Here is a 13,325-nt window from a genome sequence, read left to right as displayed (position 1 = left end):
ACTTGAACATCCATCTTATTATATCAGCTTTAGAAATGAGGTGGCCCTTCTGTGAGTTTATAAAGACTAAAACGGGCTTGGTCCCATCTTGTAATACTAAAAAACTCTTGATATCCAATGTGCCTAGACCTCCATCCTCCACTGAATCTGGCTGTGAAAAGAGAAACACGTTACTTACCTGTAACTACAGTTATACAGTATTGGTATCTTTCATAGATTCACATGCCTGAATCAGATTTTCTTGCATGTGAATCTATGAAAGATACCCCAGTACTAGATAATACTGGGAACTCTAGAGTCTGGTTAAGGTGGAAGGGTGACACCCAGGGAGAAACTTGGGATTGCTTCTGCGAACAACTGTCTTTGTGAACCTAAATGAAGGGTCTTGTGGGGTGAGAGCTTGCAATTCACCAATGCGTCTGAGGAAGGAACATCCACCAGGAAGGCCACCTTCCAGAAGAGGAACTGTAGGGGACACAAATGTAGAGCTTTAATGGGTGGCCACATGATCCTTGTGAGGACTACGTTACAGTTCCACATGGAGGCAGGGGGTACTCTGGAAGGTACAACACTCTTAAAAAACTCCCATCAAAGCCTCTACTGCTGAAGTCCTAAAGGTAAGCATTAATGATCCCTGTTTAGCATATAAGCTGCAGCAGCAGTTAGATGCAGGCATATTGAGGTGTAGGTGTCCTATTTCTGCGGGAGTAAAAGATAGTTGATAAAGTCCTAGACATTAGACTTGAAGGCATCGTTTTTTTATTTTTTACTTCTATGGACCCCCACTGAATCATTAATGGAATCCAAGAATATTTACTGGAGTCATTAATGTAAGCTGTGCATCCCCAGTCCAAGTTATTTTTAGGATTTGAAACTCAAAATAATACGCACAAAAAAAGCAAGAATACAACAAACAAATGCTCAAATACTAATGTACTTAGTTTAATTCACAATCAAATATGGGCAGTTTCCACTTTTCTGCTTTTTCTTTTTAACAGTCAAGGACCCCTGAGTAGGCCTTGTGGACCCTCCCTTCCCCTTAGGGACCTCGGACCGCTGCTTTAAGGGATCCAGGTCTTTGGAATTAAAATAGTGGATAAATATGTTCCACTTTGAGGCGTAACATGCCTATGTAAAGAGTTTGCATACTTGCACCAGAACAGTCATGCATGCCTGGGGGAGAGTCAGATAGCGAAACTCCAAGGCCTTAGATGCCATCACTCTCAGCTGAGCTGTTTGGGATCTGGCTTCCTCTGTGTGAGAAGGTCCAGCCTGAGGGGAAGCCTCGAGTGGATGTTAACCGAGATTTCCAGGAGCACGGAGATGCAGGGCTGTCTGACCCAGGTGGGAGACACCAGAAAAATGTGTTAGTGAGGCTTGTCTCATTCACTTTCCTCACCACATACAAGAGGAGTTGAAGAGAGGGAAAAGTGTAGGCACAAATCACTGACCAATACATCCGTTATACATTACTCATGTCTTAACTGTGTGTGCCTGAAGGAGAAGTTTAGGCATGATGCATTTTTGGGGAGGCAAACAGGTCTATTTGCAAGATGCCCCAATGCTGGAAATAACTGGAGTTTCCGCTTGTGGACTGCAAAGTTGCTGTCTTCCATTCGAATAGGTTTTACTAAGATGTATATTCTAGATGAATCACCCAATGCCAGATCGCCTCAGCTAGTGGTAGGAGCTGGGGAAGAGTGTGTGCCGCCCAATTTCTGTACGTTATACATGTTGGTCGAATGACCTGGAGAAAGTGTAAGGCTAGAAGCTCCAAGTAATTGATGCCGTAGTCCTTGTGTTGAGTGGGTAAACAACCATGTGTGGTCATGCATTGTAGTGCTCACACAAGCGTGCGAGAGGCATCCACGTTAATGGTCACATGAGGAACGGGGTGTAAGAAAGGCCTGCCCTGCAACAGGTTGCTGCTGTTCTACCAATGCAAAGAGCAGTAAGCACTGCTCTTTACCACTAGATCTCCCCAGTGACCCTCTACCTGTGAACACTGCACAACAAGGGACTCTTGTATGGGACGCATGTGGAGCCTGGCGTGGGTACAACAGCAATACATGAGCCAATCATTCCTAACAGAAGCATTACTGTTCTAAGTTGACAATTGCATTTCAGCAGCTGCTGCCTCTTTTTCAGCCCAAACACTGTGTTCGTTGTGGTAGACTTTTACTGTAACTGCGTTCAACACAAGTCTCAGGAAAGGCTGGATCCGCTGGGGTTCAAGGTGTAACTTGGTGGTGCATATGGTGAACCCCGGGCTGTGGAATAGGGTAAATGATGCTTGCATTTGGGCTAGATATTGCTGTCTGCCACCACTCTTCATGAGTGAATCATCAAGATCGGGAAAGATGAGTCCCTCCCCCGTCCATTCGCAGAAGTGTGGGAGCCACTGTTATGCAATTTGTGAACACCCCTCGAGCCGTGGTGACCCCAAAAGGAAATACTTTAAATTAGTAGTGATGGCTACTTACCGCAAAGATACCGATGATGAGCAGTGTTGATGGTTATGTGAAGTAGGTCTACTTGAGGGAGAAGACATTCATTTAAACATCCCACACAGAAGTCATATGAAAATGCTCTGACAGGATGCATTTGTTTAGAGCCGGAGGTCCAGCATGGGCCCGTGAGAGCCACCCCGTTTGGAAATAAGGGAGTATGGAGAGTAGACGCCTTTCCTTGGTGGTGTGGAGGCACTCTCTTCCTTACACCCTTCTCAAGGAGCGCTTATACTTCCTCTAACAGGCAAAGATGGTCTCTGCTAAAGATAGGAGTGTGGAATTGATTGTTGGGGGTATCAAACATTCTAGGCAATAGCCATCGCAAACCACCCATAAAACCTACTGATCTGATGTGTTTCCTTCCTGGTAAGAGAGGAAACCTTGTATTCTGCACTGCCAGCGAGTGAAGCTTGATCTGTGGATAGTGGGGGCAAGTCACTGTTTGGAAGTGGAAACGCCTTCATCAAAGCCTCTTCTACCCTTGGCTCGTTTAGCCAAGTATGAACCCCTGTAATAACTTCTCCCAGCTTGCCGGATATTTGCTGCTGTCTATGGTAAGACTGCGGCAGCTCGGGTGACGTGGCTTTGGCTCCCATCATGGGTTGCTTCTTGTAAAAGGAGCCTCTCAACTAAAGCTTCAAGGGCACACCCAGACATGGCAAGACCAATCACTTTCTCATGCATATCATCAATCTGGGCTGCTGAGGAGATGATCCCCATCGAATAGGAGATTGAGGAGAAGCTGCTGGACTTCAGTTGAATGCAGTGTGTAGCATAGCATGGTGTCTAAGAAGGATGCTGGTGCTATTGCCTTTAGAGGATGTGTCAAAAGTGTCAAGCACACAGTGAATGATGGTGTTCGTGTTGTGTTCCAGTACTATCTCTTTGTCCCTTTCCTGTTCTCAAATGGACGATACTGTACCAGCTCCTACATCTTCTCCCCCTGGGAACTGTTGTAATGGGAAAGGAGTGCAACAGAGTTGACTGTATGCCAACTCGTGGCTGTGCAGCCCCTACAGCTACCCTTTTGCACACTGCATTGATTTTTTTACTTTCCTTATTCTTCAGAGAAAAACAACATGCAAACATCCAAGTACATCATTAGAGGTCAGAGTTTACAGACTGCGTGCATCTATAGTTAGTCATTCTACACATGCATACCCATCCTAACACTGAAGAAATGTTAAGGAGTTAAAAAAAAGTTTCATGATGGGAGAAAAATATGACAATCCAAATTAAATTGGTAACGTTCATCATCATCATTTTAAAACTAACTTTCACCTGGGACAAATGAACTAGTGTCTGTGTTGCCATATGGTTCTTCTAGACAGGTACACAGAAGCTTTCTCTGATTTTCAGCTCTCAAGCCAATTCGATTTTGAGGCAGAGGTCCTGAAAATCCAAGAAAAACATTAACACAAAAAGCATAAGGCCGAAAAAACTGAAGCTGAATCCGAAAGAAAACAAATACAGTTCAAATAAGGCATCATCAGTTATTTAATATTCCACCTTTCCACAATCAACAGTGTACTAGAAAGTGATCTCGAAATATAGATCACGGATGACTGATAATCATGGGAAAAATGGCAAGTAAAGTTCAATCACATTTTGGGCATAGTACAAACAAATACTATCATTTTCGTGCCTATCACTATTTTTTAGAATGTTGCCATTTTACATTTGTGTGGACCAGTAAATACCTTCAACTGCGTGGGTAGAGCTAGCCATTTTGCTCTCTGAATTTGCATCAGGAATGGGGACTGGTAACCAGTGGCGTAGCTAGAGCTTCTGGAGCCCAGGCTATCCCTCAGATTGCCGCCTATGGCAGGTAGCGAGGGGAGGTGTTCTGGGGAAAAATGACTGCGAGCAGCGGGGGTGGATTGGCAGGGTTTAGGTTACGATGCCACTCTCTACCTCTCTTCTCCACTGCATAAAAAAGGGTGTGAAGCAGTGGCGTAAGCTTAGAGAAAACATTGAAGGTCACGTCTCAGTTGATTAAGGTCCAGCAGACTAAAATGGTAGCTAAATGCATAAGTAAATGTATCCCTTCCTCCTCTTTACACCACTCCATAATTATCTGCTGCTACAAGACCACAGCAGTAAAACCACCCGCTAGACATCAAGCACAACACCAAAACAACTCCCACATAGGTCACAGTGTACACTCCCACTCTACCAAACAACAACAGTATTTAGAAATATAAGCATAGCTATCTCCTTTTTGCTCCACTCCACGGTGGCCATTTAAGAAACACACCTCAGGTCCTTATGCATAAAACCAATGTCACATAGGCCACACTATACACAATCTCCGGACTAACCACAACTAAGGGAATAGCGGGCACCTCGTCCATGGAGAGGACTGAAGGATTCCATCAAGGGTGTGATGTGCTACACAAATGCAACTACAATGCATAAACTGTATATTCACTGGGGGAGAAACCAGATGCAGCCCCTGAAGCATCCTAGTTAACTGCTGTAAGGACTGGAGGTGGGAGAGCCAGCAGATTTAGAGAGCAAAGTCCCAACCGAGCCAGGAGCTTGCCTGGGGATGCAAATCACAGAACAAGCGGAGGCATCAATAGGCTGATACAGCAAATGTCAAATAAAATATGACACATTGTCTTTCACACCAAAGCAGGTTATTTCGTCAACACTTGTGTTTGACTTTAGTACATTAGATCATATTGCTACTTTACCATCTGTGAAAGTTAATACATTTTAAACATGAGCTTTCACCCACCTCCAGACATTCGTTCACTTCCATGAGTGAACCAAGAGGGGCGTAAAGTTTGAACGGAACTATTCGTAGAGTTCTCCCCCAATAGTTGTACATGTTACGGTTTAATCTTATGCTTTTGGTTCAGCAACGCCAGTCCCGGATCCCCGCAATTTAGCATCACGTTGCTCGTCACAAGCCCCCCTATGAGACGTAATAGTCAGTAATGATGCAAGTTAATATACTCACGTGGAACATACGCGGCATGCACCCACCCACGCGCAGGTACTCGAAATTCTCATACCTGCGGCGCCAAATGACTGGTATCACCTTGTTACAGGAAACACACATGTCACACACTGAGTTGTAAAGGCTGCGCAGGGGGTGGAGAGGCCAGGTATTCGGCACCACCTACTTAGCACACGCACGGGGCACACTGGTATGGATAAGAGCAGGAGGGCCGTTTGTGCACGAGGGAGACATTATAGATGCAGAGGGTAGATACACCTTTGTGAAAGGGAGGTTAAACGGCCAAACAATATTGCTAGGTTCCATCTACGCCACAAATATAGACCAACCCTCCTTTCTTGTACGCCTGTCAGGGATACTAGCTCAATGGAATGGGGTCCTGTGGTTGGTGGGAGGAGACTTCAACTCAGTGCTCAACGTAGACCTTGATATGTCATTCCCACCCCTCAATAGAACCCCTACCACATCCAAAGCGCAGGCCCTTACAGACTGGCTCACACATTTGACGCTAATAGATATATGGCATAACTTCAACCCTGGGGCACGGGTCTATTCATATTATTCCACAGTACACGGGCTTCATGTGCGCCTGGACACAGTTGTGGGCTCGCAGTCACCCTTTCTGCTAGTTAGCAAAATAGAGAACCTAGGCCGAACACATTCCAATTATAATCCCCTATGGTTGCAGCTGAGCTGGAAAGCAGACCCCCATCCCCCCGATACCCACGTGGAGACTCCAAACGGCGGCACTGGAGGACCCTGCTTTCCGCTCGTCTCTGGGGATGGCAACTCTAGCATACTTTGAATTGAATGAAGACATGGCCAGCAGTGCCTTAGTAGAATGGGAAGTATTCATTTAACTATTAGAGGGCACTGCATGGAAGCCAAGTGGAATGTTCATAAATAGCTGTCCGCTTCCCTTACAAAGATAGAGTCTGTTATTGCGGCATGAGCGAGAGGCAACAGGCAGTGGTTCACAACATCTGGCAGCGTTGCGAGCATTACACACAGAATTACTCTAGCGTCTCAGATGAACAAGTTACCTACCTTCGGTAACGCTTTTTCTGGTGGATACAGTATCTGCCTGTGGATTCCTCACCTTGTGAATATCCCCTGCGCCAGCATTCCATGGATTTTTTCTTCCCCAGCACTCCACATCGACGTGGGCGACGTCATAATACATCGGCTCCGCTCGCGACTCCGTATGACGTCACCGGAGCCATAAGAGTCCCACGTCGGCGTGATGACGTCAGTTCCCTTTTTTCCGCGCCGTCGACGCGCAACGGTTTTTTCCAGTACTCCTGCTACTTTGTAGTGTTAAGGTGTTTCTGTTGTAAAATCCGGTGATGTCTTCGACGAGGAAGTGGGGCTTTAAGCCCTGTAGGGAATGTGGCGGACATATGTCCATGACGGATCCACATGAAGGCTGATTGTGGTGTCTCTCTTCGGACCACGATGTCGAAGACTGTGAATGCTGTAGGAGAATGAACCCTAAAGCTTTGAAGGAAAGGAAGGCCAAATTGTTTATGGCGAAGATTGGTAAGGAGAAGAGAGGGAGAAAGAAAGAAGTCGAGGCTGGAGTCGTCGTCTTCGAGGTCGAAGTCAAGAAGACATCATAAGAAGAGGAAACACTCTTCACGACGCCGGTCCTCGAAGAGCAGGAAGTCTAGGTCGACTTCACCTCGGCGTCGGAGTAAGGACATTTCACCTTCTTCTCCCTCTAAGGCTTCCCAGAGATTCTCCGTCGCCGAAGCGGGGTCTGGCGCATTCACCGGCGCATTCACCGGCGCAGTCCCCGGCGCCGTCCCCGGCATTGTCTCCGGATCAGGTGCCTGTTTCGGATCAGGAACGAGAGGAGGAACCGACTCCAGCGCTGGAAGAATCTATGGCTCCGGTGTAGGACACTACGGCGCCGCAGCCAAGTATTCCGCAGAGGGATACAGGGTCAGTGCCTTATCCTCAGTTTCCTGTTCCAGGTACTAATTCATCTCAGTTCTTGAATGCCATGTATGGTATTTTCAATAGGGCCGCCTTCCCATCCGGAGCACCAACTGGTCCCGTGGGCCCTATGGCTTATACGTTGGGGGTGCCGCAGCATTATGCTCAGGCCCCCTTCCTGCCCTTTCTGCCGATGGCGCCTTCGTGGCAGTTTCCGGCGCCGTCTGGGGATCCGACACGACTTCGGATGGACCGTCAGACTTCAGAGCCTTCCTCGACGCCGCTGCCGACTCCATCGGCGCCGAGTCCGGCGCCGCCGACTCCAACACCTCTGGCTCCACCGACGCCGCGTACGACGTCGACGACACCGGATCCTCGGATTCGATCGAGAAGGGAGGCCCAGAGAGTATTGGAAGAAGGAAGGTACAGAGAAGAGGTAGAGGAAGGTGAGGTGGACACATCCTCTGATGATTTTGAGGGCATACAAGAGGCTAGTGGCCTGGACACTACCCCAGAATGGGAGCAGACATCGGCAAGATCCTCTCCGCCTCAGGAATTGGCTCCATACCATACTGTGATCAAAAAGGCTGCAGAGCTGTTAGATTTACAGTTGCCCACGGCAGAGTATAAATCGAACTTGTTGACGGAGGTTCTGCACTCTCCTACGACCACTTCAGAGCCTTTACTGCCCTTTAATGAGGCCATCTTGGAGCCTGTTTTGGATATATGGCGGAAACCTCTTTCTTCTCCAGCGGTTTCTAGACAGGTGGCAAGAAGGTATAGGGTGGCGCCTGGGGATCCGGACTTTCTATCAATACACCCGACAACACGTCGAGCAACTCAGGTGCAGAAGGGCCCCACGCAGAACACGTGAAGTGTGGGGAGCTTATCTTCTTTGCAGATGGTGCTCGGGATGGGGGCTTCTCAATTCCCCAAGCACAGCCTCGAGGGAGCCTCGGAAGTCGCGCTAGTCAGGTACTAGCCACTTTTCCCAAGTCGCCGGTCCCTAGTCGCCTCCACGGGTCTCAGCTTCGCTGTAGATGTGGATCTGGTTCAGAGGTGTCTGGAAGTCTCGGAGCTGGTCAGTCTCTGCAGTCGTCCCTCGTAGGATCAGTTGCAAAGCAAGCAGCAGTCGCTGGATGGTGCCTGGTTGCCCAGGGTGGTCACTCCTTGGCCACAAGGGAGATTTCTTCAGTCTTCTTTCAAGTTGCAGATTCAGGTTAATCTAATTTAGCAGGGCTCAGCTACCTACTGATATACTGGGCTAGTGGGCTGGGCTACCTGCAAGGTCCCTCCTATGGGTGGGACCAGGAAGGGGAGTGGTTACACCCCCTTTCCTTTGTCCAGTTTCGCGCCAGAGCCGGGGGTTAAGTGCCCCAGCGCCGGTTTGAACTGGACTATGCATGGGACACCTTGTGTGCCCCAGGCAGTGTCTAGTTTCATTCAACCCTCCCTGCCCCAATACACTAAATCCTGTCTAGGGTGGTGCTCGCACCTCCCAAGGCAGGAAACCTATTGTCCAAGCCTCCCTCGCTGGAAGGACTCCCAGCAGCAGGAGGCCAGACTTATGTCTGTGGCAGCAGCATCCATTTTGTGATGCTGGGGCTCTGGTTAACTTTAACCGGGTAAGTAGGTTACAACATGTCTTCTCCCTCTAGAAGGGAGGAATAATATCCTCATGGCCAGAAATGGTATGTGGGTATTATTCCAAAGTGTTAGACACCTTACACGACATGTTTTGATAAAGCCAAACCATAGTTACCATAACCGTTTAAGATTATAAGGCACTTTAAGAGTATATGGTAGGCTATATCATAGAACAGCTATAAGGACATGGTTCCGAAAGCTGCAGACAGGCTCAGCTCATGCTATAGCACCATCTCACATGTTACCAAGCACTCTGCCTCCAGGATTGTTAAGGCCTGCCATAGGAGTGGCTGATAGGTACACATGTGTCTATTTTAAAGGTAGATATAGGTATACTATATCTAAGCAAGGGGTGATTACACGACCTTGCCCCAGCTGAGTGATGAGCCAGTTGTGTCTGATTGGAAGGCCAGGCCAGGGGTGGCATAATACATGCTGCAGCCCCTGGGAGGCCTAGGGTACACCTATGCCCTGGGTACCTAGGGCACACTGTACAGGGTCCAATAAGGTGATCCTTACCAATTGGGTATGTACCTAGGGTACATGGAGTCCATTTTAAAGGGAGAGCAGACAGCCTGAGACCCTGAATGGCAGGATCTCAGGCCAACTAAGTCGAAAAACCAGCTAGACACTAGGCAAAAAGTTGGGGGTAACCATAGTCAGATATCCACCTTCCTACAGTTCTCCCACAATTACTATACGTATTTATGAACATTCCGTATTACCCAGGCAAGCAAGGCATTTTTTCACTGCTTTGCATTCTGAAATGATTAGATTAACAGGCGGGGAGGGGGCAAACAGCCACAACTACAATGGGACGTGATTACCAGCCCTTACTCACAGGGTGGGTTTGATGCCCCAATCATTGAACTATACTACATAAGCGCACAAGCTCACTATTGGTTTCACCCACTCAGATACATGCCACAAGTAGCAGTGGAGCAATGGCTCTCAGATCCCATTCCCTTGGCAGGTATGATATGCAGTGTCCCCTAGCCCCGGGACAAAGACACCATGACGGTCACATGTACAGCGATTGCCTGGAGGCGTATTATGAAACTAATACAGGCCCTTATGCTTTACTATCCACTACTCCCGGTGATGTATCACCCCCGTATACAGTTGCTTCAGGAGACAGGGTTTAGGAAAGTCATGGCGAAGACTAACATTACATGCTGGGAAAACTTGTATCATAATGGGAAGTTTCGCACAATAGAACAAATATTTCATAACACCATCCTCGCCACTAGACTTGTTTCTCTAGGTGAGACTCAGGCAAGGTGTGCGTGACAATACCCCGGCTTACCCACTAGAGCCCCCGACATTAACCTCACTGTATGCAATGCTCCAGGCCACCTCTTCGGAACACGCTGTTTGGACACTATCATGCGATACATACACAACAGGTGGTAGACCAGTCAATCAATCAATACATACATTTATAGAGCGCGCTACTCACCCGTGAGGGTCTCAAGGCGCTGAAGGGAGGGGGGGTGTCGCTACTGCTCGAATAGCCAGATCTTGAGGTGTTTTCTGAAGGTGAGATAGTCCTGGGTCAGTCGTAGGTGCGCGGGGAGGGAGTTCCATGTTTTGGCTGCCAGGTAGGAGAACGATCTTCCTCCGGTGGTGGTTCTGCGAATTTGTGGGACGGTGGCGAGGGCGAGGCTGGTGGAGCGGAGCTGGCGGGTAGGGATGTAGAACGAGAGGCGGATGTTGTGTTTGCGTGCGATGACGGCGAGGGGGCTCATGTAGATATTGAAGAGGGTAGGGCTGAGCGAGGAGCCTTGGGGTACTCCACAGATGATCTCGTTGGCCGCTGAGCGGAAGGGAGGGAGGCGGACTCTCTGGGTTCTGTCGGAGAGGAACGAGGTGATCCAGTCCAGGGCCTTATCTTGGATCCTAGTGTTGAGGAGGCGGGTTGTTAGGGTGCGGTGGCATACGGTGTCAAAGGCTGCCGAGCGGTCTAGGAGGATGAGAGCGGTTGTTTCTCCGTTGTCCATCAGGGTCCTGATGTCGTCGGTGGCTGCGATGAGGGCGGTCTCGGTGCTGTGGTTGGCTCAAAATCCGGACTGGGACAGGTCGAGCGAGTTGTTTGCCTCGAGGAAAGCAGTCAGCTGTTTATTGACAGTCTCCTCGATGACTTTAGCAGGGAAGGGAAGGAGAGAGATGGGGCGGAAGTTCTTGAGGTCTTTGGGGTCCGCTGTGGGTTTCTTCAGAAGGGCGTTTATTTCTGTGTGCTTCCAGCTCTCAGGGAAGGTGGCTGACGTGAGGGAGTGGTTTATGACGTTCCGGAGGTGGGGTGCGATTATGATGTCGGCTTTGTTGAAGATATGATGGGGGCAAGGGTCAGAGGGGGAGCCAGAGTGGATGGTGTTCATGACGTGGGTGGTGTCTTCAGTGCTGATGGGGGTCCAGGCGCTGAGGGTGGAGGTGGGGGTCGTTGCTTCAGTGGCTGGAGGCGGAGTCTGGGGTCCGAAGCTGTCATGTATATCTGCGATCTTGCGGTGGAAGAACGTGGCGAGGGAGTTGCAGAGGTCTTGCGATGGTGTGATGTCGTTGTTGCCGGCGCTGGGGTTGAAGAGCTCTTTGACGATGCTGAAGAGTTCCTTGCTGTTGTGGGTGTTGTTGTCTAGCCGCTCTTTGAACGATGCCCTTTTGGTGGTGCGGATCAGCTGGTGGTGTTTGCGAAAGGCGTTCTTGAGGGCTGTCAGGTTTTCTGTTGTCCGTTCGTGGCGCCAGTTTTTTTTTAGAGGGTTCAGCAGGATTTCTTCGAGTCTTTGAGGGCGTCTGTGAACCATGAGGTTTTCCTGTTGCCTGTCTTGCCTGGGGGGGGTTCTTCTGCAGAGCGAGGTCGTTGGCGCAGTTGGTGACCCACTGTGCGAGGTTGTGGGCTGCGTCGTTGGTGTCAGCAGTGTCGGCTGGCGGGTTCTGGCTTAGTGATGAAAGGAGCTGGTCTGTGGTGATTTTTCTCCAGCATCTACGGGGGATTTGTTGCGTGCGGTGGTGTGATGTATTCTTTTTGAAGGTGAAGTGGATGCATCTGTGGTCGGTCCAGTGTAGTCCGGTGGAGTGGCTGAAGGAGACGTGGTTGCTGGCGGAGAAGATGGGGTCGAGTGTGTGGCCAGCGAGGTGGGTGGGGGTGTTCACCAGTTGTTTGAGTCCGAGGTTGGCGAGCAAGGTGGTGGTGTTGCTGACGTTGTTTTTCTCCAGGTGGAAGTTCAGGTCCCCTAGGAGGATCTATTCTGGTGAGGCCAGGGCGTGTGGGCTGATTAAGTCGGCGATGGTTTAGCTGAATTGTGTGTACGGGCCCGGGGTTCTGTAGATGAGCGTTCCTCTGAGGGTGGTGTGAGAAGTTGGCCTGATGTATGATGTCACTAGTTCTAGTGTACACCTTATATCAGTCCAAACAACCCTTATGGTGATTGGTTGTAAAGTCAACCTTATAGACCAGCTATCCTAGTGGTAGCATGGACAAGAGCAGTCTTAGGCTAAACTCTGAATGGCATGTGAAGCCAGCTGTGATACCATATATAATCCCTTGAATACCAAATGAAAGGACACCACAACAGATATATATATAAAATAAAGTGTATTTATTCTAGTCAAACCCTCAGCACTGTTTATGAGATTCGAGGTAAGTACAACACAGTCTTATTTAAGCATACCTTAAGTCACACAGGTAAGTAATACAGTTAGGCCCTAGGGGCCACGCAAACCATATACTAAGTAAGTGGTACAAGGACCACTGTCACGAACACAGGATAGGCCTAGGCCTAGGCAATCGCTGGGGCTACTCTACATACCAACAGTTAGGAAGTGGGAGGCCCACGGGATTCAGGTGCAGAGTGGAAACACGCACGCGTAATACGTATAATCGATAGAAATAGTACAGTTCTGAAATAAGCAGTTTTAGGACACTTCTGGAGCAACTAGGAAGTCGAGACTCAGAAACTAGACCCTAGGATAGTCACTACCCTTGTGAGCACCGAAGTACCCAAGTTACCTAGCCCACAGGCTGCGGGTGCATAGGTGTGAACTTGCGTCTGGTTTCGTCGTGGACTTCTATGAATGCCTGAAGGAAAGTTGCTGACAGGCAGTCAGTGCAGAGTGTCCGGTGGATCCCAAGGCCGGGATCAAGAAGGAAGGGTACCTGCAAGCAGAAGGGACAGAGTCAAGGTCACTAGCCAGTGACCACGTGGAACCAGGAAGGAACCAGGCGATGTCGTGAAGATTGCAGTTGAAGGGTGAAGCTTGTCGCAGCA

The 13,325-nt window shown here is 49.0% G+C and overlaps 1 protein-coding gene across 9 annotated transcripts in view; it reads right to left on the bottom strand.

The window, feature by feature from the left end:
• TDRD6 (tudor domain containing 6) overlaps nucleotides 1–13,325 on the bottom strand; it is a 2,207,410-nt gene that overhangs the window by 746,310 nt on the left and 1,447,775 nt on the right. For all 9 annotated transcript variants that reach the window (XM_085610557.1, XM_085610549.1, XM_085610550.1 and 6 more), the window contains one exon: nucleotides 3,792–3,902. In XM_085610557.1, coding sequence (XP_085466683.1) covers nucleotides 3,792–3,902 — 111 coding nt within the window. The remainder of the gene's footprint in view (nucleotides 1–3,791; nucleotides 3,903–13,325) is intronic.

This window comes from Triturus cristatus, chromosome 6 (genome assembly GCF_964204655.1).
Source record: "Triturus cristatus chromosome 6, aTriCri1.1, whole genome shotgun sequence".
In the NCBI taxonomy this organism is placed as follows: Eukaryota; Metazoa; Chordata; class Amphibia; order Caudata; family Salamandridae; genus Triturus; species Triturus cristatus.
Note: the sequence above shows the minus strand (reverse complement) of the source record. Positions and strands in the feature narration are given on the sequence as shown.